Source organism: Takifugu rubripes, chromosome 8 (assembly GCF_901000725.2).
Source record: "Takifugu rubripes chromosome 8, fTakRub1.2, whole genome shotgun sequence".
Classification (NCBI taxonomy): Eukaryota; Metazoa; Chordata; class Actinopteri; order Tetraodontiformes; family Tetraodontidae; genus Takifugu; species Takifugu rubripes.
Genome location: NC_042292.1, coordinates 17,180,883 through 17,206,202, shown reverse-complemented (window position 1 = coordinate 17,206,202; position 25,320 = coordinate 17,180,883). Strand labels below are relative to the sequence as shown.

General features: G+C 51.6%; 4 protein-coding genes across 8 annotated transcripts in view; 3 read left to right on the top strand and 1 right to left on the bottom strand.

Annotated features, from left to right (window-relative positions):
- The first annotated feature begins 810 nt into the window (after positions 1-810).
- Positions 811-5,541, top strand: slc16a13 (solute carrier family 16 member 13). Of its 4 annotated transcripts, XM_029840999.1 has the most exons (7): positions 916-1,196; positions 2,424-2,738; positions 2,834-2,977; positions 3,072-3,328; positions 3,403-3,934; positions 4,281-4,494; positions 4,526-5,541. In XM_029840999.1, coding segments are annotated over exons 2-7 (1,368 nt in total). In that variant the 5' UTR covers positions 916-1,196; positions 2,424-2,518; the 3' UTR covers positions 4,527-5,541. The 4 variants fall into 4 exon arrangements, with proteins under 4 accessions (XP_011604987.1, XP_029696860.1, XP_029696859.1 ...); XM_011606685.2 differs by lacking the exon at positions 916-1,196 and adding an exon at positions 811-873 and having other exon boundaries at positions 4,281-5,541; XM_029841000.1 differs by having other exon boundaries at positions 913-1,196; positions 3,406-3,934; positions 4,281-5,541.
- Positions 4,809-14,769, bottom strand: acap1 (ArfGAP with coiled-coil, ankyrin repeat and PH domains 1). Its single transcript, XM_029840992.1, has 24 exons — positions 14,164-14,769; positions 11,735-11,792; positions 11,383-11,502; positions 11,254-11,307; positions 11,098-11,153; positions 10,810-10,993; positions 10,668-10,712; positions 10,490-10,585; positions 9,880-9,954; positions 9,683-9,795; positions 9,555-9,606; positions 9,371-9,471; positions 9,176-9,287; positions 8,891-9,105; positions 8,746-8,815; positions 8,538-8,632; positions 7,914-8,110; positions 7,784-7,834; positions 7,534-7,709; positions 7,328-7,437; positions 6,828-6,938; positions 6,702-6,763; positions 6,078-6,168; positions 4,809-5,898 (listed from the first exon to the last, which is right to left on the bottom strand). The coding sequence occupies exons 1-24, from the start codon at positions 14,214-14,216 to the stop codon at positions 5,850-5,852; spliced, it is 2,346 nt and encodes a 781-aa protein (XP_029696852.1). The 5' UTR covers positions 14,217-14,769; the 3' UTR covers positions 4,809-5,849.
- A 1,560-nt stretch (positions 14,770-16,329) lies between these two features.
- Positions 16,330-22,733, top strand: agfg2 (ArfGAP with FG repeats 2). 2 transcript variants are annotated; one of them, XM_011606687.2, is made up of 14 exons: positions 16,331-16,670; positions 17,326-17,419; positions 18,232-18,347; positions 18,424-18,568; positions 18,928-19,048; positions 19,133-19,231; positions 19,314-19,346; positions 20,169-20,390; positions 20,919-20,991; positions 21,079-21,122; positions 21,264-21,344; positions 21,425-21,541; positions 21,760-21,830; positions 21,912-22,733. In XM_011606687.2, exons 1-14 carry the CDS (start codon positions 16,504-16,506, stop codon positions 21,957-21,959), a joined length of 1,431 nt encoding a protein of 476 aa, XP_011604989.2. In that variant the 5' UTR covers positions 16,331-16,503; the 3' UTR covers positions 21,960-22,733. The 2 variants fall into 2 exon arrangements, with proteins under 2 accessions (XP_011604990.2, XP_011604989.2); XM_011606688.2 differs by lacking the exon at positions 19,314-19,346 and having other exon boundaries at positions 16,330-16,670.
- Positions 22,734-23,246: 513 nt separating this feature from the next.
- LOC101069368 (insulin receptor substrate 1-B) overlaps positions 23,247-25,320 on the top strand; it is a 29,104-nt gene continuing 27,030 nt past the window's right edge. The window contains 1 exon segment of the mRNA XM_011606690.2: positions 23,247-24,395. Coding sequence (XP_011604992.2) covers positions 24,053-24,395 — 343 coding nt within the window. The 5' untranslated portion in view covers positions 23,247-24,052.

The window sequence follows — 25,320 nt, the reverse complement described above, 5'->3', positions numbered from 1 at the left end:
TGTGGAAACAATGAAGCCAGGGGCACCTGTTTCCTCCGGGTGCCGCCATGAGCTCACACTGCTTCCCCGTGGATGGGGGCCAGAGAATTCTGAACTCCCACCCTCTGTCATCCCTCATTTCCTGCTGCCCGGTGAGTTGTGGTCACAACAGGACAACACTGTCTGTGTCTCTGTTTAATGGGACGTTTAATGGGACTTTCCAACATCTGGTCCCTCCTCCAATCAAACTATTACAAAACATGTCAAATATCTGGTACTAAAACTAGCATTTATGACAGAAAATGGAAGCCTATTTTCAGGATGTGAAGGAAATCAAGGTTTATTTTCAATTTTGCTTATATTCTTTATCATTCACCCTGTTGAAATCCAATTAAATCAAGTACTTTTCCTTTAAAATGAGCTGTATTTACACATTATATGGAATTATTAAAATAAATTTAAAAAAGCCAGTTTTTATTATTGATTCACAATATATTATTTTATACTGACCTATGACACACATCTGAATATAAATGCAATCACAAACTCCGACAATCACGCGTTTAAACGCTAAAATGAGATCATGTTGTGGGATAAATAAACATGATGATCTGAACTTAAACCAAGAAAAAGATAAAAGTAACAAAAAAATATCTCTATTCCAAATCGAGTAACTTTGAGGTTTTGTCTCTACCAAATGTTATATTTTATTTTTGCTTCGTGATTTTTAAACACATATTGCATCGATTAATGAGCACATACATGAATAAATGTTATTAAACTTGAATGAGGTCATAGATTGACCAATAATCATTTAAGGGCACAACCCGTGATAACTTTATTGACAAGAAAGAGGAACAAGCGCAAGTCAACTTTGGAACCTGTAGCTTCATGGTAACAACTCTCTTTCACCGTAAAAGTTCTGAGTCAATCATTATCGCTAACAACTTCACTTTAACAACATCACATTGCCATTTCACGCCAAATGTTTCGGAAATGACTCAAATTGAATTTTAAAGGAAGGTTTTGTCGTTAACCATTAGCAAAGTTAAGCTAATCGTGACACCGACTGCGCATGCGTGATGCCGAACGTGGTGCTGCTGCCTGAAGGAAGATTTTTTTTTTTTTAAAAACCCCTTTCTTCTGCCATTGTCATAAATAAACCTGCAGACTTTGGACCATGCAGCACTGCAGCAGAAGCTGACGGAGGGCGGTGGGTAAGTGCTGGACGGATGCACTGAAGTTTCGGTCGCTTTTAACACTCTTTTGGACCCATCGACGAACTTTCCGTCTCTGGCTCCGTTCGTGCGCTGCGCTACAGACAGTAAATACAACGTAAAGTGCTTTTGGGCGATGTAATGTCACGGTTAGCTTAATAAAACGCCAAAACAAAAACGCGACTTTTAATCGTCGAGTAGTAATTACGTCACTGAATCGGGTCATGCAGACCTGGGTCTGGTCCATATACAGTATCTGAATGATTCAAGAACTTGGTTTATACCCCCGCAAAGGGGGTCTGTTAGTAAAATAAGTTATTGACTATTAGATCAATTTAAGAATTCCAGGAGATCAAAGGTGATCTGATTAAAAATAAGTGAAGACTTTGATCTTTAATTTTCAAAAAGATCAAAGCCAAGGGGCTATAATCTGCCATCTACATCAGCTACACTTTTGCTCAGGCTCAACCTCAAAGACAAGACAAGAACAATGCCAAAGTAATTGAAGGTATTCCAATTAATTTGATTTGAATATTCCTTTTGAATGGAAGTCAATATGTGAGCTGCTCGGAGGAGGTCCGCGTGCTTCTCTGGCTAGGAGACCTAGATTAATCCACCCAGGCTTGATCATTTTGAGAAAAACACAAATATGGACATTTTATTATTTACCCAGAAGAGCTGACTTGGGTTACACCTGTATGATTGCCCCCGACACTTATGGCGTCACTGTTGGCGGTTACATTGTAGGTCAGGTCATGTTGTTCAGCCAGAATTGCGTAAGACTTGTGTTTTTATCTCGTTCCCCTAAATAACACGCCCCACGTTATTTAGGTCATTAGAACCATCTGCGTGTACCAGATAGGTAGTATTTAACAGCCTTTAGGCAGGTTTCCCTTAAGAGTGCCCATGTGCAGTTTGGTTTTGAGTTCCAGAGAGAGAACTTCCTGCGGCGGAGACTGGGTCAAAGGTGACGCAGGTGCTGCAGAAACGGGCCAACGCTGATGCGTAAACACAAACAAGCGGCCGTTTTCCCTCCGTGCAGTTTAATCGGAGACAGTTTAATGATTCATCTGTCGTCTCTCGCCCACATCTGCTGCCCAGATGTGATAAGGCGCCCTGAGGCCGCGCTGACCTGCAGAGACCAAATTAACTTTGTTGTTTTAAACTCGACTGCGGGGGCGACGCGAGCCTTTCGTGTTTACACCGACATGGTGACCTTTTCTGTAGTTTCAGGTCTGACTTGTTTGACAAGTCTCAAGTTTGGATGAAGCCCTGCAGCCCAACGTCACGCTCGTGTTTCTGTGTCCGACCCCGCCGCAGTCATGGCCACCGTGGAGGCCAAAAAGGTCCCCGCGCCCGAGGGCCCGGACGGGGGCTGGGGCTGGGTGCTGGTCGGCGCCCTGTTCGTGTGCAACAGCCTCGTGTTCGGCCTGATGCGCAGCTCGGGGATCTTCTTCGTGGAGTTTGTGCAGTACTTCGACGAGAGCGCCCAGTCCATCTCCTGGATCTCCTCCATCGGTCTGGCGACGCAGCAGTTCATCAGTAAGTTGCGGCTCCTGTGGGCTCAGATCGGCTGGATGGACGCGTCCGTCTGTGAACCGCCGTCCTGGACCTCTGCCTCTGCGTGTGCTTTGCAGGCCCTTTGGGCTCGGCGCTCTCCAACGCGTATGAAACCCGGGTGGTGGTGATGACCGGAGGCTGTCTCGCCGGGCTCGGACTCATATGCGCCTCTCAGGCTACCTCGCTCGTTCACCTCTACCTCACTATGGGAGTCATTTCAGGTGAAAGGTCGTGTTTGGTTACCGAGTTTATTATTAGCCAGCTCTAAAGAAGGTAGTGACCCCCCCCCCCCTTTTGCTTTTACTGTTACTCCAGGTTTGGGCTGGGGGCTGGTGTTCACCCCCATGCTGGCAACTGTCATGGCCCACTTCACCCGCCGGCGGACCCTGGCGCTGGGTATCTCTCTGTCCAGTGTCGGACTCTCCTCCTTCGCTTTTAACCCTCTCTTCCAGCTGCTGGTGGAGAAGTACACCTGGCGGGGGGCCATTCTCATCCTGGGGGGTCTCAGCCTGAACTTGGTGCCCTGCGGCGCACTGATCCGCCCCAGGCGTCGCTCTGAAGCGCCCGTAGAGGTGAGAGACGCCCTCGTTGTCTGGGGCTTTGGCAGCGTTTGGAGCGTTGAACATTTCCTGTTCCCTCTCTGCAGCAGAACCCGACCAGCAGCCAGAGGTGTCCCTCCTGGTTCCAGAGAGTCTCGTCCCACCTGGAGCTGCCGCTGCTCTTGGAGAGGCCGTACGTCACCTACGTGATGGGCATCACTTTCATCAACGTTGGCTACTTTGTGCCGTACTTCCACCTGGTGGCCCACGGACGCCAGGCTGGGTTCTCGCAGTACCAGGCCGCTTTTGTCATGTCGGCCGCCGGCATGTCAGACATCCTTGGACGCGTCGTCTCGGGCTGGTTCTCGGACCTGCGTCTTTTGCGGCTCATCCACGTGCTGAGCCTGTGGGTGATGCTGGCAGGGATCTTCATCATCCTGCTGCCCGTCAGCTCCCTGAATGGCTCCTACCCGGCGCTGATGGTCACCAGCCTCCTGTACGGCTTCTGCTCCGGGGCGTTGACCTCTGTGGTCTTCGCCGTGGTGCCCAACATCGTGGGAGCAGAGCGCACGATGGGGGCGCTCGGCTTGCTGATGCTCATCGAGAGTGTCGCAGGGCTGCTGGGGACACCTCTGTCAGGTAGGACAAAGGAACTTCTCCGTGAAGCCGTTAAACCGCATTGCGGAAAAGGTTCACCGTTTGAGAGCCTGGTTTCCATGGCGACCAAAAAGCTTTTCCGACATGTCCGTGACTGGAGGTCACTTTCGATGATGTAAAGTTGAAATACAGCCAAAAACAGTCACACATTAATGAGAAAACGCTCAGCCAGTTAAAACTTATTACCCTTCAGTACACAGTGTCTCCACTCAAGAAGTTGCGCAACACGCCGGCCTTTCTCCACACCGTGAAGATAAATTTGTCGTCTTATTTTATTGCCTCTCTCCAAACCCAGCGTGGGTTTGACGCTCCTCTTTCTCCTCTTCAGGGTACCTCAAAGACGTCACGGGCAACTACGTGGCTTCCTTCATCGTAGCCGGGACATTCCCCATCCTCGGCATCGCCATCATTACCACCCTGCCCCACTATTTCTCCTGTCAGGACCCGCCGCCCCCCCAAGGACGTCCCGTGAAAGACGCCGGCGGGGGCATCCGTTCGGAGATGGAACAGATGAACAGCCGGACAAGCACGAAGGCAGTCTAACGCCGCGCGTGCCGACGGTGACGCCCGGCGACGCTGTGAGTCGGCGGCGTGGCTGCTGCACCTGCTCAGGTGGCAGGAAGGGACGAGAAAATGATTTTAGTTTCAGTGAGCACTCCAAACGGTGCAACTCTTCAGTGCCGTAGCAACACTCAGGGATTGGTTTTTGCGTCCGAGGTGGTGACGGCTGTAAACTTCAACGTCCTCACTCGGAACCACACGTACTGATCTACGCAGGACCTTTAATAATGGCGGCGGGGGCAGTTTTTTCACACACAGCAAATGAGAAAGTTATTTAGAGTATTTAGCGCGCGCGGTGTAATTTTGTTAATGAGTTTTAGACTCGCTGACAGCAGCGTTGCCGGGCAGGAATCCAAGCTCACATTTTCACCTGTCAATCATTGGGCGTGGAGACGCCGATGTGAACCATAAACTAAGCGTGCGGGGTGACCGACAGGGGAGGTGAACAGGTCGGCTCCAACAAGGTCCTGTGGGTTTCAGGAAAGAAAATGCACAACTACAGATTGTGCATAAAGAAAAACAGTGTGATTAGTACCTCACGTTGGGTACGCTGTAAAGAAAACGGCCTGACTTCCATTAATTAACAAAAAAGCCCACAGTGGGTGCTTGAAATTGTAGAAAAGATCAGTTGTACACAAGCACTTGCTGAAACATCTTTATTTTTGAATGATTTTAAACTGCATCATCCCTAATGTTATATTAATTACAACCCCATGATGAACATGATGCCTTCTGATTGCTAACATTCAAATGGTGCACATAAAGCCCTTTTCAGACACGCAAACGGGCATGACGCACCCCTAAATTCGATAACACAGATTTGCATTAACCTTGAGAAATTGCTTTTAAATCTTTTGTTCAACCTGATAATGCACAGTCGGCGACGGCGTTTCTTTGACCTCAGCTGCGATACTTGAATTATTCAGTCGAACAAATTATTTAAATATATGTCTTAACCTGGGCAATGATTGAAGATAGAATGGTAAATTATTGCACTCTGTCGTGATTAAAGTTTGCTCAAACTTTAACTGGTCTCGTTTTCAATTTCAATCGTAATCTGATGGCGCCCCCTGCTGGACAACTCTAAACGGAATAAACGCGCTACGTTTTAGTTTATTTTTTTAAAACATCTTTAGTACCTTACATGCTTGGACAAAAAAAGCCCTCAACTGTGTCCAAAATGTAAAATAAAACCCTGCATCGCAGTGATTACTTCACTATTTTTTGTCAGAATAGTTTAAAAAAAACAGATGAACATTAAAAAAAAAAACCCTTTTTAGGTTTAAAACGTTTGGCAGAGCGGATGTGTTTCCCTCAGCTACACATAAAAGACGCCTCATGCTGCTCTCGTAAAGCCGCTCGCGCTTCGGCTCCGTCGTTCTGATCTGGCGCACAAAGAATTCGCTGTTTAGAGCTCTTCAACCATCTGGAGTCGACACCAGCTGAGCGATGACCCAACATGTGGCAGCTAGCCAGGACAAAAATGTGCACATAGACGCCCCCTGCACGTGCGCAGGCATCTGCTGGACACATGCAGGCGGCGGCGGCGGCGGCAGGTTAGAACCTGATGTCGGCGCTGCGGCGTTTGAGCTTCTCGGGGTTGTTTGAGGCCATGTGTGAAAAGTCTCTGAAGATGTCCTGGTAGGTTTCATCGCCTGCAAACAGAAACGGGAGGAAATGAGGACCATAAACGTCAGAACCCTCCACGTCAAAGCGGCGACGACAAAGCAAAACAAGTTCCTGGAGCCGTAGCGCGTGGCGGCGGCGCGCACGTTACCTCTCGGTTTGCAGCAGGTGGCGCACTGCACAAGCTGTCGAAACCAGGCGGACGTCTCGGCGGGCGCACGGCGACAGACAACGAAAAAGCAGAGCACATCAGATACAGACGGAAGCCTGAAGGCGGGTTCGAGGAGAACCTCGGCGACCCGGACGGACCCACCCAACAGAACCTGCTGTTGGCTTTAAGAGCTCTCAGAGCTACGTCCACAAGTGGCACAACCACGTCGCTATTCCCGGAATAGATTTGGAAGAACGTCCTGGAGAACCAGAACCGAGGCTACACCCCCCCGGCCTCACTGCCCCCCCAGAGCCCATCCACTTATATGGTTCTTTATGGATTGGAGGCTCTTTCTGGTGTGGGCCAGCCCGCCCCCGGACGCCCCCCCTGATCCCTGCTCAGCTGAGTGACCTGATTGGCCGAAGGCTCCGTCCATCTCCCGCATCTCTTTGTTCATCTTGGCGATCCGCAGCCTGAAACGGAGACGCTTGTCTTAGAGAGGTTTTTTTATTTATGTGTCGCGACCTCGGAACTCACAGTGTCACGATGTCGGCGTTGGCGTTGTCCACGGCGATGGTGATGGGGTCTTTCTGGTTCTTGTCTTTGGCGTTGTAGTCGGCTCCGCGCTTCAGGAAGAGGCAAACCAGCCTGCAAATAAGGGGGGACAGGCAGAAACCTGATGATTGGACAGCCCCACGGCGCCCGGCTGGTTTCACCTGCTGCCCAGACGGAACTCTGACTTCCTGGTTCTGCGGTTTTTGCCGTTCTTTAAACTATGCGACACTCTAAAAAGGACCAAAACTCAGAAGAGAATTGATTTTTCCTAATCTGTGTAGAAAGTAACCCGGGGCTAATCTGGCTAGCTGAGATTAGCATCCTGGACGCCTCGGTTGTGCCGGGCCCAGTAAAGTAACGGGGCTCGGACTCTGGCTGGAGCCTTCGGGACCGTTGGAATAAATTCCTACATCCTGGCGTTTGTGCTCTGGGAAACCGTCAGATTTACTGCTGCAGTGTGTGTGTGTGTGTGTGTGTGTTACCCAGTGTGTCCCAGGATGGTGGCGTGGTGAAGAGGCCCTCGCCCGTTGCTGTCCGCCTGGTTGACATGCGCGCCGTTCTGGAGGAGGAATTCGCAGGCCGCCAGGGCGTTCTGGTGAACAAAGCGTGCGCACGTGAGCGCTCGCGTGTGCGTGCGCGCGTGTGTGTTTTCCTCAACTCCTGCGAGTCTCTATGTAAGCGCCCTCACCACCGACACCGCCTGTATCAGCGGCGTGCTGGACTCCTCGGACGCGTTGACCCAGTTGACGTTGGCTCCGTGGGCCAGAGCGTCGGCCATGACGGGGAAGTTCTGCAGCGCCGCCGAGCGGTAGAGCAGAGCCCCGGGATGAAGGCCGCTCAGGTCCTCGTCTGGCTCTTCCGCCTCTGAGAGGAGCAGGTTGGAGACGTTAGAGACGTTCTGAGACCGTTTCTGCGCTCGCTTTATCGCTTGTCTTCACCTTTGTGAACGCCTGCGTGGTTCTTCTGGACAAGGTCACTGAGGCTCAACCCTGAAAAGTGGAGACGTTAGTGTATCGGCTACTACGTGACACCGCCCCCCCCCCCTTCCCGCCACCACCGGTGCCCTACCTGTCACTCGAGGCAGCGTGGCCCGGGTGGGTTTGGGCTTCAGCGGCGGCTTCTGAACCGTCCGTTCTGGCGACGTGTTCCGCTTCCTCCTGGCGCTGGATCGCCTCAGCAGCAGGACGTTCCTGCCGGTCTCGGGCAGTTTCTGGATGAACTTCTTCTCGACGTACTTTGAGCGGATCCACGACTCCTTTTCTCCCCTGAGGGGGGCAGAAGATGGACAGCACGGCGTTCACGGCGCAGAAAGATGCTAACGGGACACAAAACGCCCTCTTTTCTTACACGGTTGAAACGCTGTTTCCGTACCTGTGGCACTTCCTGCCGACTGTTGCGCAACAGCGAGAAAAAGAGGAAGCCACTGAAAAAAGACGGTTTGACCGACAAAAGCGCAAGAATCTTTCACTGTTTTTTATTCTTCATCTCTGATCTTGTGAGGCTTCCGGAGCAGCAGCAGAAGGAAGTTACACGTGCTTTTCTGATCTTTTCCGACCACATGAGTCAACGGCAAAACGGCTTGGAAGAAGGTCATCGTGTGGGGGGCAAAGAGGACCAACCGCAGCCTGATTTAGCATAAACGCACGCAGTTGAACGTGTTAGCCTAGTGTGGCTACACGTCCCGATCGTTACCTGGGGCTGGAGGGGTGGGGCTTCTTAATGGTCATCTCCTCGATTCGCGCCTCGTAGATCCTGTTGATGACGGCGTTGCCCAGCTCGCACATCAGCTGCAGGAAGAACAGAAGCGGCGGTTTGTTTTTTAATCGAATCTCTTACGTCATTTATTTAATCGCTGCCATTACAGGAAGGAAACAACGGAGGCGCCACAGTTAAACGGTACCTTGACGAGCTCCGGCTCCCAGGAGTCCAGCGTGAGGGAGCGTACCTTGGAGAAATGGACTCCCAGGCTCCTGTTGGAGAAAGAAACCGTGAAGCAGTTACTCCAGTGGGTGTGTGTGTGTGTGTGTGTATGTGTGTGTGTGTACCTGTGTATTCCCGAGCACACGATACAAAGCGTGATGCCCAAGTTGATGGAGGCCCAGTCGGGGCCGGGCTCCCCACAGTCGCAGCACTGCTTGTTCCCCGGGATGGCCTGGACCTCCTCCAGGGCTTTGCGGCCTTCGCTCTCCTGATCCGCCCCCCCTCCTGCACCCGCTGCTCCCCCCAAAGAGCTGGCCGACACTGAGCTGCAGCGCTGACGCTAACGATGACACAAACAACGTGAGCTTCCTCTGCTGTAGGTGTGCGTGTGCACGCGCACGTGCACTCACTGGGCTGTGCGGGTCCTCTCTGTGCTCCTGAAAGGCTGATGCAATGCTGCTTTGGACGGCGGTGATCCACGCTTGCTGCTGTCTTTCGGAATCTGCCTGCAACAAACAACACCTACACACACACACACACACACACACACAGTGTGACCCACTTCCTCGTGAACAGGATGCTTGAATGCACGTATGCACACTCACTTTGACGGGGAGACCACCTCAAAACAGAAGCGCCGCTCATTTTCAGTGCTGTTCTTGACCGTGCAAAGCCGCAGGTCCTCCACCACGACGGTGAGCTGGTCCTGAAAGACACGTAAAAAAAATATATATTAAAAAATGACATCTTTCTTGTTCGACCTGTTTGTTCGTGACGTTTAAAACATACCTTGAATTTCTTCTGATACACCAGCTGGTTTTTCTGAATGGAAAACCAGCGCCTGGAAAAGTAAAACACGTGGATGAGAGAGCGTTTGGAAACCCGCTGAGAGACCGGGCGCCACAGACCCAGCGCACCTGTTCCAGGTCTTAAAGGCGTTGCTGGCTCTTTTATACAGGTAGCCCTCCATGGCGATGCCGTTGGCTGCATCCGCGTTGAAGTCCATGATGGTGTCGTCATAGGAGATGTCCTGGAAATGCCAACAAGCCAATGACTTCACAGAAACGGGGCAGATGGCGGCGCTGAACCCAGGGGGGGCTCGTAAAGTTGTCACCTTTTTCTTGATGGCGGCATGTCTTTGCTCCATGTCCCTCTTCTCCCGGGCAGAGTTTAGCACCAACTGAGTGTGCTGTTAAAACACGATTATATAGAGTCAGTTTATCCATTAAACCCTTTAATCACAGTTGATCCGGTTTGTCCTTTATTTGTCTTTCCCAACTCGTTGGAGTTCAGGGCTCGTTATCAGGAACAGGAATGAGGGAAACCTGAAGCTCTACGTGCTTCCTGTGCCAAACAGGACTCGCGGACTCATAGTCTTCGGCCTCTCGCTGTCTAAACTTCCCTCGCCGAGGGGAAGTGCTTTGTTGTGGTTTGGCTTTTTGGAATTGAGAAACAAGCGCCGACAAATTCATTTCCTGCTTCAAATTTGTTGACAATTTAACACTCGGGGGTAAAACCGTCGAGGGCCGGCGGCTCGGGAATATTTTCCTGTTTGGGAAGTGAAAGAAATGACACACACTCAGCCACGTGTCCACGTCAAACATTTCCTGTTGTTGCTTCGACTTCCTGTCGCCACCCAGGCGCCGTGCCATCTTGTGACTGTTTAAGCCCCGCCCCCCACACAAAGAAAGATGGCAGAAATAACCTCCTGTTCTTCATCTAACCTCTTCGCTCAGCGTCTGTCGATACAGGTCCAGCTCTGACAGCGACTGGTGGCCGTGCTGGAAGAACTGGGCCTGGGCCTCCATCAGCGACAGCATCTGTTATCGGCACAGGGCGCGAAGAGGACCCGTGAGTGTCCCGGCGCCGCCAACATATCAAAATGGGTCCCAATGAACTCACTGCCATCAGGATGTCCGTCCTCTTCTTGGCTTCGATCACGTTGATCTGCAACGCCACAGGAAGAGCGGTTGGAGACACGTTATGCTTTCGGAACAGCGGCGACCCCTCCCGGAGCCTGGAGGTCCGGCGGCCGCCCCCTCACCTGCAGGACGTAGTCCAGGGCCTCGGAGCGAAACGCCCTGCGAGCGTTGAGCAGAGCGTTGCTGGCCTCCTCCACCTCGTGCTGCTTCCCCCGGGGGGCCTGGGCGTTCCTGGCCTGGGCGCCCTCCAGACACTCGCTCCTGCGCTCAAACTCCTTGCGCACCTCCTTGAACCGGCGCACGTCTCTGAAGATGGGGCGAGAGGGGGAGGGGAGGATTACCGGCTTCTAATGTTTCCTTTTCCTGCTGCGCAAGCGAGCAGCGGAGCGACCCGCAGGCGCTAGACTCACTCTTTCACGAAGCTCTGCAGCTTCGTCTTCACCGACTGCGTGGTCTCCATCAGCTCCTTTGAGGGAAACGCACACAAAAAAGAAAGGGCGGCAGACGAATCGATCAGAATGAGGTGAGAAGATGAAGATAAAGGTCAAGAGGTCAGGCCCACTCACCCCCTGCCCCTTTAGGATGACGGAGAGCTTTGTGGAGAACTTCTCCAAACACCCCTGCAGGACAGAGGAGCTTCTTACACCAGCTTCATTGACTAATGTGACACCAGAAGGAGCGCGTGGACCACCCACCTCCATCACGGCGTCCCCGGAGCAGTGGTGTCCCAGCTCCTGCAGCCCGGTGGCGAAGCTCTTGCTGGTCTGACAGTAGACGCGGCCCGCCTCCACCATGGCCTGGCATTGTTTCACTAGCTGGACGACACCGATTTTACCAGATTATTAAAGACGCTTATTGAGATCTTTGAGGTTCTGAAGAAAGTCGTGAGGGAACAGAAACCCAAATGGAATATTCCACCCTGAAATTGTCGCCTGACGGCGCCACGTGGAACCACGGCGCACAGGAGCTCTCTTTGTTTTAAGACGTAAAGAGGAAGTGCACCTGCGGGTACTTCCTGTCCCACAGGTGTGGGTGCCAACCTCTCACCTTCTCTAGTCGGGTTTCGAGTTCGCTCACATGGTTCTGGACCTCTTCGATCTCGGCTCTGAAAGACAAAGCAGAAAAAGGCCGATTTAAACTCTTTATCGGGTTTGGGGTGAAGAAGTCTGCAAAGAAATGAAATTTAATGTCTGATCTTAGACCCAGACTCCGTTTCCAGTCTGCCGGCTACCCATGATGCCACAGTGGCGGCCTGGCGACGGCTACCGCGCGGTACCGCTCGGACACAACAAGCTCTTTCTCCTCTGCAGCCTCCAGGCTCCCACGGAAGGCCGCAGGACTCTTCGCTAGCTCGATCTTAATACCACAGCGTGGAGGGTTTAAACCCTCCGCGACGGACAAACATTCGAGAACATCACCACTCCGGTTGTCTTGAACGGGCCTCAGGGGCGCACAAAAAGCACCACGGAGGTCCCGCGTGAGGCCAGTGTGTTGCTTTGTTGTGCAACAAAACAGCTCTAGCGTGTGGTTCCGCTGCCTCCAGCAGAGAACATGAAGGTTGCAAGATGGAGGAAGAGAAGAGATAAGAGGGTGGCCTGGGGACAGGTTTTGTTCCAGGGCCGCGGCCCAATATCCTACTTCCTGCTGCTGCGACCCTCGGTCACGTCCCCATTTTGTGGATTTGTACCGAGTCGTTTGTGTGTTTTGTTGTTTATTAGGGCACCGTGCACCATGCAATCGAGGCCAGAGCTAAAAGTTTAAGGTTTCCGCTGCAGCTCTGCTCGCAGCTTCCTGTCTCTCCTGTTGATCACCACGGCACATCTCGCCTCACTTCCTGTCGCCCTCCTGCACCGCAGTCGCATAGCAACAGGAAGCGGTGTGGGTCTGGAGACATCACTGCTTCACTTTCTGGGCTTATGTGTGATAGACTGCTTCTGGTACCCCCCACACCCCCACCAGCCCCCCCCCAACACCACCAACACCCACCACCCACCCCCCAGTACAGAGGGCCGAGAGGAAGAGAAGGTGATGACGCCTGTGACTTCACTACAGCACAGACGGGGACGACCTGCCTTTGGACTCAGACTCAAGTAAAAGTCTGTTGTTGGATTAAGACGGAGACAAAATTGTTGGATAACTTTAAAGTCAATTAAGTAGTTAATTTGTTTTGAGGGTTATAGTGGGACAAAGAGTTATTGAACTGGTTAGAATGGGACAGAGAGGATAAATGAACTGGTTATAGTGGGACAGAGTGTAAATAGACTGGTTATAGTGGGACAGAGAGGATAAATGGACTGGTTATAGTGGGACAGAGTGTAAATAGACTGGTTATAGTGGGACAGAGAGGATAAATGGACTGGTTATAGTGGGACAGAGAGTAAATGGACTGGTTATAGTGGGACAGAGAGGATAAATGGACTGGTTATAGTGGGACAGAGAGTAAATAGACTGGTTATAGTGGGACAGAGAGGATAAATGGACTGGTTATAGTGGGACAGAGAGTAAATGGACTGGTTATAGTGGGACAGGGAGTAAATAGACTGGTTATAGTGGGACAGAGAGTAAATGGACTGGTTATAGTGGGACAGGGAGTAAATGGACTGGTTATAGTGGGACAGGGAGTAAATGGACTGGTTATAGTGGGACAGAGAGTAAATGGACTGGTTATAGTGGGACAGGGAGTAAATGGACTGGTTATAGTGGGACAGAGAGGATAAATGGACTGGTTATAGTGGGACAGGGAGTAAATGGACTGGTTATAGTGGGACAGGGAGTAAATGGACTGGTTATAGTGGGACAGGGAGTAAATAAACTGGTTATAGTGGGACAGGGAGTAAATAGACTGGTTACAGTGGGACAGGGAGTAAATAGACTGGTTACAGTGGGACAGGGAGTAAATAGACTGGTTATAGTGGGACAGGGTCCATGAGCGAACTGGTTATACTGGGATGTTCACCCTGATGTACAATCAGCAGTGCAGTTTGAGGAACTTTCACTCAGAACCTCAACACTGGCATTTGAACACTTTGGCTACAACATTCTGGTTGTGTTACGCCTCCGTCAACACCAGAAGGTCAAACACAAGACAGACACACCCGAGTCCTGCCCAGCGTCCTTGTCCAGCGTCCTTGTTCAAACACGTCAAATTTGACATCAACAGTTATTTAACCGCGTAAATCTGAAACAGAATGTTACCGCTGCTGGATGTTGATGCTACAAAGCAACAGGATGCTACTTTTAGCCTCCTGATAAAGAGTAACCTGTGTCAGAAATATCTGCTGGCTGTTCCCTGCAGGCCTGCGCGTCTCCTCCCAGTCCCTGACCCCAGACCTGCAGTCCCAGGGCTGGACCCCAGACCCACTTTGGCTGCTGTTCCAGTAAAATGTCACCAGTATATCCACATTCTATCCGTCTATCTACATGTCTTTGGCTTCATCCCTCCCTCCCGGGGACAGTAAAACAGGTGAATCGCTTACCTGAAGCGCGGGGAGTCTTTCAAGCACTCCTCAAAGTCCAGTTTTACGGTCATGTCTCCGTTTAACGCACGGACGCGGGATTCCGCGGACGCAGCAGCCTCGACTGAAGACGAGCCTTCAGCACAGACTCATTATCTTCCACCGACGCTTCACAAGTCGAATCTAAACGCAACTTCCTCCCGCACCAGGGAGCGACTTGTCACCGCGTAAAAAGGCGCAGCGGAGCGTTATTGGTGCGTAATTACCTTCGACTCAGCCTAAAATATAAAGAAATAGAGAGAAATAGTCCCGTTTTGTTTCCTTTACAGTAAATGGATGTTCCTGATGTTCCCGAAAGGACGCGATCGAGTCTGATAAAAGCCGGTCGGTTGATGTTTCCTCCCCAGGAGGTGCCGAGTCTGCGTCTGTCTCCCTCACCCTCGAGGGCCAACCCACCGCCTCTCATCCATTTCCGGGTTCCTAACGGCGTAAAAAGACAGCAAACTGCCCCTGTGGGCAATTTAACCCGCCTCCGCCAAGTTAGTTCCGTGATGAAAAGAGCGCAAAGATGGAAAAAAGACAGACAAGAACCTTTTTTTACCCGTCTCACTCCAACAAGACCCCCCCCTTCCTAAAAAAGCTGAAGTTGCAGAGAGACTGGGTGTGTAATCTGGTCGGACCAGCTCCACCGTTGTGCTCCTACGTAGGTGTGAACGGCTGTTTCTAACTGTCCAACTGTCTCGGGTCCGGGGACACGCTTGGACTCGGACCCTTTCTGTCTGATCGGGGTTTCTCTTCACGACAACGAAAGACTTGGACTATTGACAGAAGGACACTTAAGCAGAGAGAGGGACAAAACCAACAACAACCAATAAACGCCTTCAGTCTTCAGTGTTGTGCAAGTGGAAATAAGTGATGTGCGCGTTGTTATGTTGACCACAGACTGTTGCCACAGACGCCTTTAAGCCTGTGGTCGGTGTAATTACAACACTATCTATCTATCTATCTATCTATCTATCTATCTATCTATCTATCTATCTAGTTCTCTGGGCGCCCCCTGCCGTCCGGAAACAGGCACTGCAGGTTTGCAGGACTCCAGAACTCCTCTGAAATCAGGTTATCTGTTGTTTTTCTGCTCGTTTTTTTTCTTCCCCTCCGTGGCTCCATCCGTCAGTGTCTCGGCACCGTGATGCCTTCACTGACCAGCAAAGTGGAGATCGGGGAAAGGGCGTGGTTGCTTCTGTGGCGTTGCTGAGTTGCCCCTGCTGTCCGGGGGACGTTTTAAAGATGGGTTTAAAACGAATGCGTGTCCCAGTTGATGCAACGTATCACGTCTGAGATAAATGGAAAAATCCACCTCTGATTAGGGGAAAGCAACTTATTTGCGCGCTAAACAACCTGTGCATGTGCGCAAACGACGCACAGATCGGGTGCGGGCAGACATTAGTTCCTCGCAACGTTTGTTTTTGCATGTTAAACTTGGCTGGTCGTCAGGTTCTGATTTGACAGGAGATTCCCTTCACGTCCTTCCAAGAGTCAAAACAGACACATTTCCGGTTAACGGAGAATTTCGAAGTAAAAGCTCAAGTAAGCGAGCTTTGATTGAGGAAACATTCATCTCATGTTGTTGCTGAAATAATCTTTTCCAAACGGTTTGATTGAAAATGAAGTATTTTGACTACACAAAATAGTCTTGTTCTTATTATTACTAAGATTATTATTAGTAGTAGTAGCAGCAGTAATAGTGTTAATATTACAAATCCAGTGTAGTGTTTTGCTTGTTTTCTATTTGTTTTCTGTTTGAGTTTCTCAACTAATGCAAGAGTTTTTTTTTTTGTTGTTTTTTTTTAAAAAACGACATAAATAAAAAATTGTTGATTTCTTCCATGGAAAATACTTCAGGTTGCAATTTGGCATTTTAGCACCTTGTTTATGTTCAAATGTGACTTTGGAAAATAAATCAATCTTTAATTACGCAGCGGCTGACATTTGATAAGTGTGCAACGACTGTAGCATTGCTCAAATGGCAGCTAATGGTGAGTTGTTTTTTGCTTTTTTGCTTCTTTAAAGAAACAGACAGCCTTGATGCGACACGGTTTCTCCAAAGCGCCACCCGTCGTTCGCTTTTACTTTGAAGGTCCTCCTGTGCACTTCCGGCACTCCGCCGCTCTCATCTCCTCAGCTTGACGCGCCTCTCCTCCGCGCAGTCTGCCGCTGAGGCTGGAGCCGCATGAACGCGTTTTTTCTGCATAATGCGGGCGTGAAGTGCTCCCTGTGGTGGACGCGGAGCGGGGGGTGTGATTCAAGGAGGGCTGTCTACCGGCAACCGGGTCGAATTTTTAAAAAAACAAACAAATAAAAATGTCGAACCGAAAGCACCGGGACAACCAGGAGATCTGCGCCCGCAAGGTCCGAGAGCTGGCCCAATCCGGAGTAAACAAACACTGCTTCGAGTGCGGCCAGCCCGGGGTTACTTACACCGACGTCACCGTGGGCAGCTTCGTGTGCACGTCATGTTCTGGAATGCTGTGAGTAAAATTCAGCATCGCTGGAGGAATTGACAAAGTGGCAGGCCTGCTTGCACCAGGCGGCACCCAGACCCACTGTGCTTTCTCGCTGTGGTTTTTTTTTCCTTCTTGGGGGTGTGTGTGTGTGTGTGTTGGGGGGGGTTGTTGGTTGTACACAGCCACATCGTGCGTGCGCGCGTTAATTTACGCAGTGTCCGCCTCTCTTCTCTCCCTCTCCGACAGAGTCTTTTACCCGCTCTGAGTTCATTCGCATCGCGGTGCAGGTTTGACACTATCCAGGCTCCTTCTACGATCTGTGTGTCACGTTTAAGTCTGCATGCTCAGCCCAGTCCCAACACTCCCCGAGAAGACGGGTTCGGCATTGAATTGCGCAATCCTGCCCCACTTGGCTCCCCCTTTTTATTCCTTCCTCCCTAGCATGGAGAAATTAAGAGGTTCCGGTTACAGAAAGAAGTGTCACAAGGAGGGTGTGTGTGTGGATGTGTCACCGATTTCACGCCGATCCAGTCTTTAGAGCCACAGTCTCACATGTACTCCATGTTCAGCCGCAGCAGGGGGGTCGGGGGGTCGGGGGGTGGGGGGGGGGGGGGTGTCTGCCCTCTTGTGTTGACTCCCTCGCCTCTGAAAATCTCTCCATCTCTCCGGTGTGTCCCAGGAGAGGCCTCAACCCTCCCCACAGAGTCAAGTCCATCTCAATGACAACCTTCTCCCAACAGGAAGTGGAATTTCTCCAAAACCATGGCAACGAGGTGGGTGAGCTCTCCCTGTTTGGATGGGTTACGGCTACAGTTGTTTGAATGTCCCTCGCGGGCACCGGTCGAGCCAGTCAGACCTTATTTTTGTCGGCGATTGGGATAAGTGCTGCTTGCCGGCGGTCCGAGAAACAACAGGACGGCCAGCGTGCGGTCCGCCCAAACCGCCCTCCGCTTCCTCCGCCTTGGCGTCAGACTGTTTGTGTTTTTGAACCTGCAGGTTATCCTGCAGACATTTGAGGTCCTTGAAACGCCCTTAAAATCGCTCCTGGATCCTGGAAATTCCCTGTAAACATTTTTTCCCCCGGCAGGATTAAACCTCAGATTATCCATTTTGCTCTTATGTAAAAGTATTTAAGATGCCGGAATCAACAAATTGTTGGGTAGTTTTGCTGATCTGGCGGCCAGTAATCCCTAATCCTCATCACCAGACTCCTCCCACGGGTGGCGTGCGCCCGTGATGACGGGCCTCTGACAGACGCCATTAATAAGATGACAGTTCACGGAGGAGCTTATATTAAAAAATCCGTTCGCGCGCATCTGCAACACCTTTTGTTTGGGACTCGCCGCCCACTCCTGAGCTAAAATCACACAAATACCGCCGGGAGGGTCCCAAAGTGGACTGTTTTTAGCAGGAGGGCAGGCAGAGGTGGTTTTTAAAATTCCTCCAGCCGTGATTCAGAGGCAGTAATCTCTGGGTGTGAATCACCTGTTTGTGTTGTCCCCGCCGCGTCTGCGTCGTGGAAAGACCGGACCTCGATTGTTTGGAATCCGACTTCCTGTTTCCACGTTTTTGTGCGTGCCTTCAGGTGGGCAGGAGGACGTGGCTGTGCGCGTTCGACCCCAAGACAGACGGCTGTCCCGACATGAAGGACTCTCAGAAGTTCAAAGAGTTCCTGCAGGACAAATATGAGAAGAAGAAGTGGTGAGAACAGGGCGGTGCGACGGTCACCTGTTGTTTAAGGTGCTTCCTGAAGCTGCCGTTTTGTTGCTTGTTTCAGGCATTTTTCCAAAAGCAAGAACCGGAGGGACGCGGAGGGCCCGTGGAGCCCCGGGGTGCAGGCTGTGCCTCCCTCACATGGTCCGATGGTGAGCCAGGGCCTCTCCAATAACCTGCCCCCCAACAACAGGCCCTCCAGACCATTGGTGAGGGAGGTGTTTGGCTAATTCTGTGCAAAGTTTGGCTAGTTTAGCTAGCTGGGGCTAGACTAGCGTGAGGGAGGCAACACTCCCGATGCAGACGAAGGGCAGGGCGGAGGGGTTGGAGGTCCAGGATGAAACCTCTGAGGGTTCATTGAACATTAAAGATGTGTTAAAAACGAAAGTAAGAAGTTGATCGAATAAAAAGGAAGTGAGTGCAGAGTCGAGAGAGTCGAGCAGGAACAGATATCTGTCCCCCCCCCCCCCCCAAAACCGCAGGGTAGAAACAGATGGTTCAGACTGTCCCAGGTAGCGTTCTTATTAAAGCGTCTGCGTATGAATTACTGAGAACCGTCTCTCCTCAGTCTCAATCCCAGCTGCCCTCTTGGGACCGCGGCCCGGTGGTCTCACCCGCCGACATGCGGACGGACGCGTTCACCGCCAGGCCGCTGCGCTCCCAAAGCTTCCGCGACCCTCCCCTGAAAGGTCGGGCCAGTTGGTACTTCGGGACCGGACGCCGCCGAGCGATCACGTGACCGGGTTGTGCTCTCTCTCCCTCCTCCGCTGTAGACCCCAGCCTGTGCGGGATAGAACGGCAGCGTCCCGGATCCCTGTCGTCGGCGCTGGGGGGTCAGAGCCACGCCTTCCCCGCCCTCCCCCGGCCCTCAGGTACGCCGCCGCCCTCCCTTTGATCTCCAGTCTCATCCGGCCAGCAGTGACACCTGTTTCTTCTCCTCTTATCTCCTCGTAGCCAGTAGCTCTTTCAAAAACCACTTAACTTTGGGTAAGAACACGCCACCCGCCGATGCGTTTGGAGTGTGAGCCGATCAGCTCGGCCTCGTTAGGTGGCCACATTTCCTGCCACCCGTCGGGTGCCCCCCCCCTCAGAACCTGACAGCTGAGTGACTCGAGAAGACACACGGCAGCCATAAATAGGTCCGAGATTCCAGACGTCTATATTTGGCAACTGCGTCGGGTGCCGCTCGAACGCCCCGAGCGGGACCGAGGGTCGTTAGCACATGGTTGCTAGGACGGCGGCTAACCTCAGTCGGCCCGAACGCAGCCTAAAAACACACAGCTTTGTTTTTTTTGAGACGATGGCCCCCGTGCCCGGACCCCTCAGCTGTCAGGTTCGGCTGATGCTAGCTTGCTACCCGCAGAAATGCTAACGGTTTAGCTGCTTCCCGCCTTTGTCGTGGCTGCTTTTCTGCTTCGACGGTGCTTTTTTTCATTTCGCTGACCGCCTAATGAAAAGAACACGTCGCTCATGTGAATTTGACCTCGGCATGCAAACGAGACGGTTGCCGAGCATTGTGCAACTCTTGGTTATCTGCGCCCGCGGCCACGACTGAACCCGGCTCTGGCACAACGAAGCTCTCTGACTCTGAAATATTTGTTTTAGAGTCTCGCCAAAACAATCTGATTTCAAGGTCCGCTTGGTTTTTCGTTGGAGAAAAGAATCCCGTGAAACGAAGGAGCTTAGCCCGTTTACACGAGGATAAAAGCCCGATGCTTTCGATTGCAAATCTGTTATGTTCACGTTTAATTCTTTATTTTCAAACCGTAATTTTGGCACCAAAGCTGAGTCGGGTCTTCTCGCCTCTAGGTCGCTCCATTTCGACCTCTGGCGTCACGGGCCCCTTCAGGGCCTTCCCCAAGTCTCTCAGCGTGGACTTCGGAGGCCTGAACCACCCCCAGGGGCCGTCTCTGCCTCAGTCTGTGTCCCAGCAGCAGCCCGGGGGGGGCAGTCAGCCGTCGGGGGGCGGCTCCAACGCTCAGGACAGATACGCCGCGCTCTCACAGCTGGATAGCGTCTTCTCCGACACAGGTGGGGAGAAGAAAGCACAAGTTTCTGTGAGGGCCCCTGTTGACCAACACCCCCAGTAGTTGACGGAAAAGTCGGTATTTGTTACGTTTTTCTGCCCGTTTTTACAAGGTAACAAAGAGCGACAGATTCTTGCCGACTCAGCCACGTTGTGGAACGTCCTGCCTCTGAATTCCAAGGCTTTTAGCCCTCGTGCTCTGCTTCCGATCAGGCGTTCCCGGGGCTGACAGGAAGGAAATTGTCGATGCACTTTTTAAAATCGTCTCCGACGACCCAGGCCGCAGTTTTTAATGCGGGGCGGTCATGTGAGAAGCCCTGAAGCTTTCCCAGAGAAGCCCGGTTGTTCTCCGCCGCCTGCTCAAGTAATGAGCTTATTGATTTTCCGCCTCAGGATCGGTTTGATTCATATGGAGCAGAAGGCACAGATGATGTTTTATTTACTTAGCTCGATACTTTAGTTCTCCAGTGACCTCCAGAGTTCACCAGTCTGCTCGTTTGTACAGGAAGTCTGACTGAAATGTGTGTTTGCAGCTCCCCCTGGTGGCCCGCCGCAGTACAGCACCATCTTCGGCAGCAGGCTCTCCTCCAACTCGACTCCTGCGAGGTGACATAAAAACCAGGGTTTGTTCCAACACGGTTCCCCCTGAAATGTCTTTGTGAACTTATTATTGCATCCCTCTATTTTATGCAGCTCTCCCGGTGTGGATACAGTCTCTACCTCCCAAAACTTTGCGAGTAAGCATCGATTTATGAAGCATTTATTTAATATAAAAGTTAGTCCTTTAGTCCAGCATTGTCCTGTTTGTTGGACATGTTTGTGGACAGGAACGTGCTATTAACACTGAATGATCCCCCCCCCCCCCATGTGTGTCTCAGATTTCCCCAACCCTTTCAGCTCCAGCTCCCAGCAGCCTGTTGCCCTCTCCCCCAGTAACCCTTTCAGCAACTCGTCAGGAGGTGAGACTCGGGTTCTCGCGTCACGTGACCGGCGAGCTCGTTTGTTTCTGTGTGATGTCACGCGCGGGTTGTTTCTGCAGGTGAGTCCGGGGCTTTTGTCACCTCGCCTACATCCATATTTCCTCCAGCCACCTTCCCAGCACCCTCTACCCAGAAGGCATTTCACCCCGAGTCCACCGCCAACGAGGAAGCCAATGGTAAAGCTATTTACCTTCCTTATTTAATCCAAATTTGACAACTTTGTCTTTTTACAGACAAAATCATCTTTTAAAGTTTGATTGAACTCGTTAAAAAAAAAAGGCTTTGATTATTAATTTCTTGTGTTCCAGGGAAGCTTTACTGAAGTTAGCATGCTAACATGCTAGCCTCGGTCCTCTGTGATGTGTCAGGAGATGATCTTTCGTGTGTGTTGCAGGTTTTGCCTCCTTCCCGGGACCCGACCCTCAGCCCGCCGTCCCTCGGCCCATGTCGGTGAACCCGTTCACGGTAAGCACGGACCTCAACATGTGGCGGACTATTGGGTTCTTTCGCCACAACAGGAAGTGTAAGGAAGACATTGTCTTTCAGGGGAACGTCTACCCCAGCCGAGGGGCGTCCAAGAATCCTTTCATCTGACTCCTCCCACACCTCCCACCTCTGCTCGTCCGTCTCTCGGAAGCAAAAGCGGACGTGAACTCGAGGAGCTGCGGCCATTTTGATGCCTTTGGAGTGTTTTTCCGACCCTGCGCCACCTCTCTGTCTCATGTTTACGTGTTTGTGGAAAGTGTGTGAATGTAACAATGAGACGCGTGTGTGAAGGATGTGCGTTCCCCTCTGTCAACGTGTCAGAAGGCGTTTGCGTCACCTCAGGGCTCCGTAAGAGTCACGAGAAAACACACACACACACTCATATACACACACGTGTTGCTGCTGATGCTACTGCTGCTACTTTGATTTCATCTCCTGCTTTAAATTGCAACTATAAATATAAAAATCAGCCCACCGTGAGGTCTCTAAAAGCCTCTCGGATGCTCTACAGACGGTTCCAACAGCCTTAACAGCCTCCTGACACAGCAGGTTGGCTAAGATCCAGGCTTTTACACGTAGCGTGAAATGAGTATTCCTTTTGCATTCACCATTGTTTGTTTTTGTCCTTCCAAAGACCCCCCATCCCTCGGCTGCATGCGCTTCGAGGGTTAAACGGAGATGCCACTGAATGTAAGAGATTTTAAAATCAAATATGTTATGTAAAGAAAATGCTTCATGTACAGGACCAAAATGTTTCTGTTTGTTTGTTTTTTGGTTGACATGAAGTTGATTTCCATTAATATGCCAAAAAAAAAAAGTGACTCATGTTCTTTGTAACGAAAAACATTCATGTTCATAAAACCAATCTGAAGCTTTCTAAGACCTCTGGGTTTCTTTTTAATGCCCCACTTCCCGTCTTTAACAGCAGGGGGCGCGTCACACCCATTTACCTTCAGGCCTCGTGCAGCAAGGTCGCTGATGGATGTATATGACATAACATGGATACTGCATAGAGCAAAGATAGAACACCTTTTACGGCTTTCAGCGTCTGACATGAAGCCGTTTTAAATTATTCACCGTCATTTTAGTGTCGGGATGAACCCATAAATATTTATAAGGCCTATTTTTATCTAATTCAATTGGATTCTGTGCTACAGAGACTAAAAATGCCACGTTTGTTCCATGGAGCGGCTTTTTACAGCAGCAACGAGATCCCATTAAGATTAAGCGGTCTGCTGGTCTGGATTTTGGATATTTTGGGTACTGGACGAGTAAAACGTTCAGATTTAAAGTTAATATACTGGCATCAACATGGAGCAGACGGGGATTTTTGCAGTAAACAGCAGCCAACAGATATTACTTCATCCACAGACAGTGGCATTCAAGAGCTGTGGGAAATATGAAACACAGATGGACGATCCATTTATTTCAACGGAACAGAAAATTGGTGGATTTTAAATGCTATAACTGAACCGAGTAGCCTATATTTTTTGTATAGGTTTACTCTTGGCTAAATACTGATGATAACTTGATTATATGACAAAAAATAACCTAAAGAAAAAGTTTCAAGTGTAATTTTTAATGAAATAACTGTTTATTCCGAGCTCGGTCTGGGTCGTGAACGCAGCAGGCGCTTCAGAGTACGAGGCGGCGAGCGTCAATCCCGCTTCACAGTTGCCGCTCCGCTGCGCGCCGCGTCGCAGCGACACGACCGGAGCCGAACCGGGCTGGGCTTGGGTGGGTCTTAAGTCCGGAGAAACTGGGAGTGCGAGTAACGGGACGGGTTCTCCTCTCTGCAATATGGTGTAATGGGATTATAGCGCTCCTGCAGCGCTGGGAAGCGCGAGCAGCGGCAGCAGTAGTAGTAGTGGGGTAGTAGGCGGAGCTCCGCGTCGAGCTGCGCCGCATGTGCTCACCCCTGTGTTCCTGGGAAAACTTGCTCTGGTCTGTGCGAAGCGGAGGGAGAACCCGACCCAGAAGACGCGCAAGTAGACGCAAAGAGCTCCTCGTCCGCCTTCACCCGAGTCCTTGAGCCGCGGTACCCCGGACCGACCTTTGCCTCCCCTCTCACGTCGGTGTGGGAGCGAGGAAGGGGAGCGCAGTCCGGCGATGTGGGAATCACTTCTGTGAACAAAACTTGCAGAAATTCCCCCAAAAAGCACTCGAACCGGTATCTTGTGGGGGGATTTGCGCGGCGCGTCATGGAGAACCAAGCGGGCGACAGCTGCGAGGACGTGCGGAGGAGCGGCTACCTCCGCAAGCAGAAGTCCATGCATCGTCGGTACTTCGTCCTCCGCGCCGCCTCGGAACGCGGCCCGGCCCGTCTGGAGTATTACGAGAGCGAGAAGAAATTCCGCGGCAAGGCCCCCGTCCCGAAGAAAGCCGTGGCTCTGGAGACCTGCTTCAACATCAACAAGCGGGCCGACTCGAAGAACAAGCACATGATCGTGCTGTACACCCGCGCCGAGAGCTTCGCCCTCGCCGCCGAGAACGAGGCGGACCAGGACGAGTGGTACCAGGCCATGGTGGACCTGCAGTGCAAAAGTAAGTGCACGTGCACGCTCACATGCATGCACGCCGGAGTCTGCACACCCTGCACGAGGCTCATGCGTGAGAGGAGAAACGTGGCAGCGCGTGCAGAACTGCCACTCCGCAGTTGAGCTTCTGCCGAATCCTGGTATTTAACTGTTGTTTTTATTGTTTTTGCGTTGTTTGTCAGTTTGGATCGTGTTTTTGCTCCCTCTCACTTCGTTTCCCGGCGGCCTCTGCGTACGCACGAGCACGTCCTCCCAGTAACCACCAGTCCTTATCAGACTGGTGTCAGGTCAAGATATTTGCTCCCAGGTGCCCCCTCAGACTCCCTGCAGGGGCCCTCCCCAGCTGTAGGCCCTCCTGTACCAGCTCAACTGTTCAAACACACCCTGTTCTCTTGTTTACTTTGCCTGCTCTGCTGTTTGTTTTTTTTTGTTGTTGGTTTTTTTTTTTTCTGCTGACGCTGCAACATCGCATCGATCCGCCGGAGGAGCGACAACTGTCCCGAGAGTGGCGGCGAGTGGTGTCATCGCCATTTTACGTCCCCCCCAAACGTCCTCCTGCTAAAGTGAAACGCAGATATTTGTCATCAGGTGGGCGTGTGTAAACACAGCTGTCGGGCCGGGACACTTTAAATCACCTGTTCGTCCCGCCGGGAACACGTGACGCTAACTCTGACGCAGGGGTTCGAGGCGCTGGGGTCAAGCCAGGTGTGGTTGCTGCCGTTAGAGGACGGAGGACGGGTTTTGGATGCCGGGAGGTGTTTTGGGACAATTCGGGCTCCGGAATGATTGAGTCAGCAGCAAAGGTCGCTCGCTCTGACATCTTGATTTTATGGGCCGGAGCAGCGCGGGAGGTGAGAACCTCCGGTCGTCCTGGGAAACCAGCCCAGAAGCCGCAGAACTGGCTGACCCGTGCGTCCCAAACGCTCAGAAAC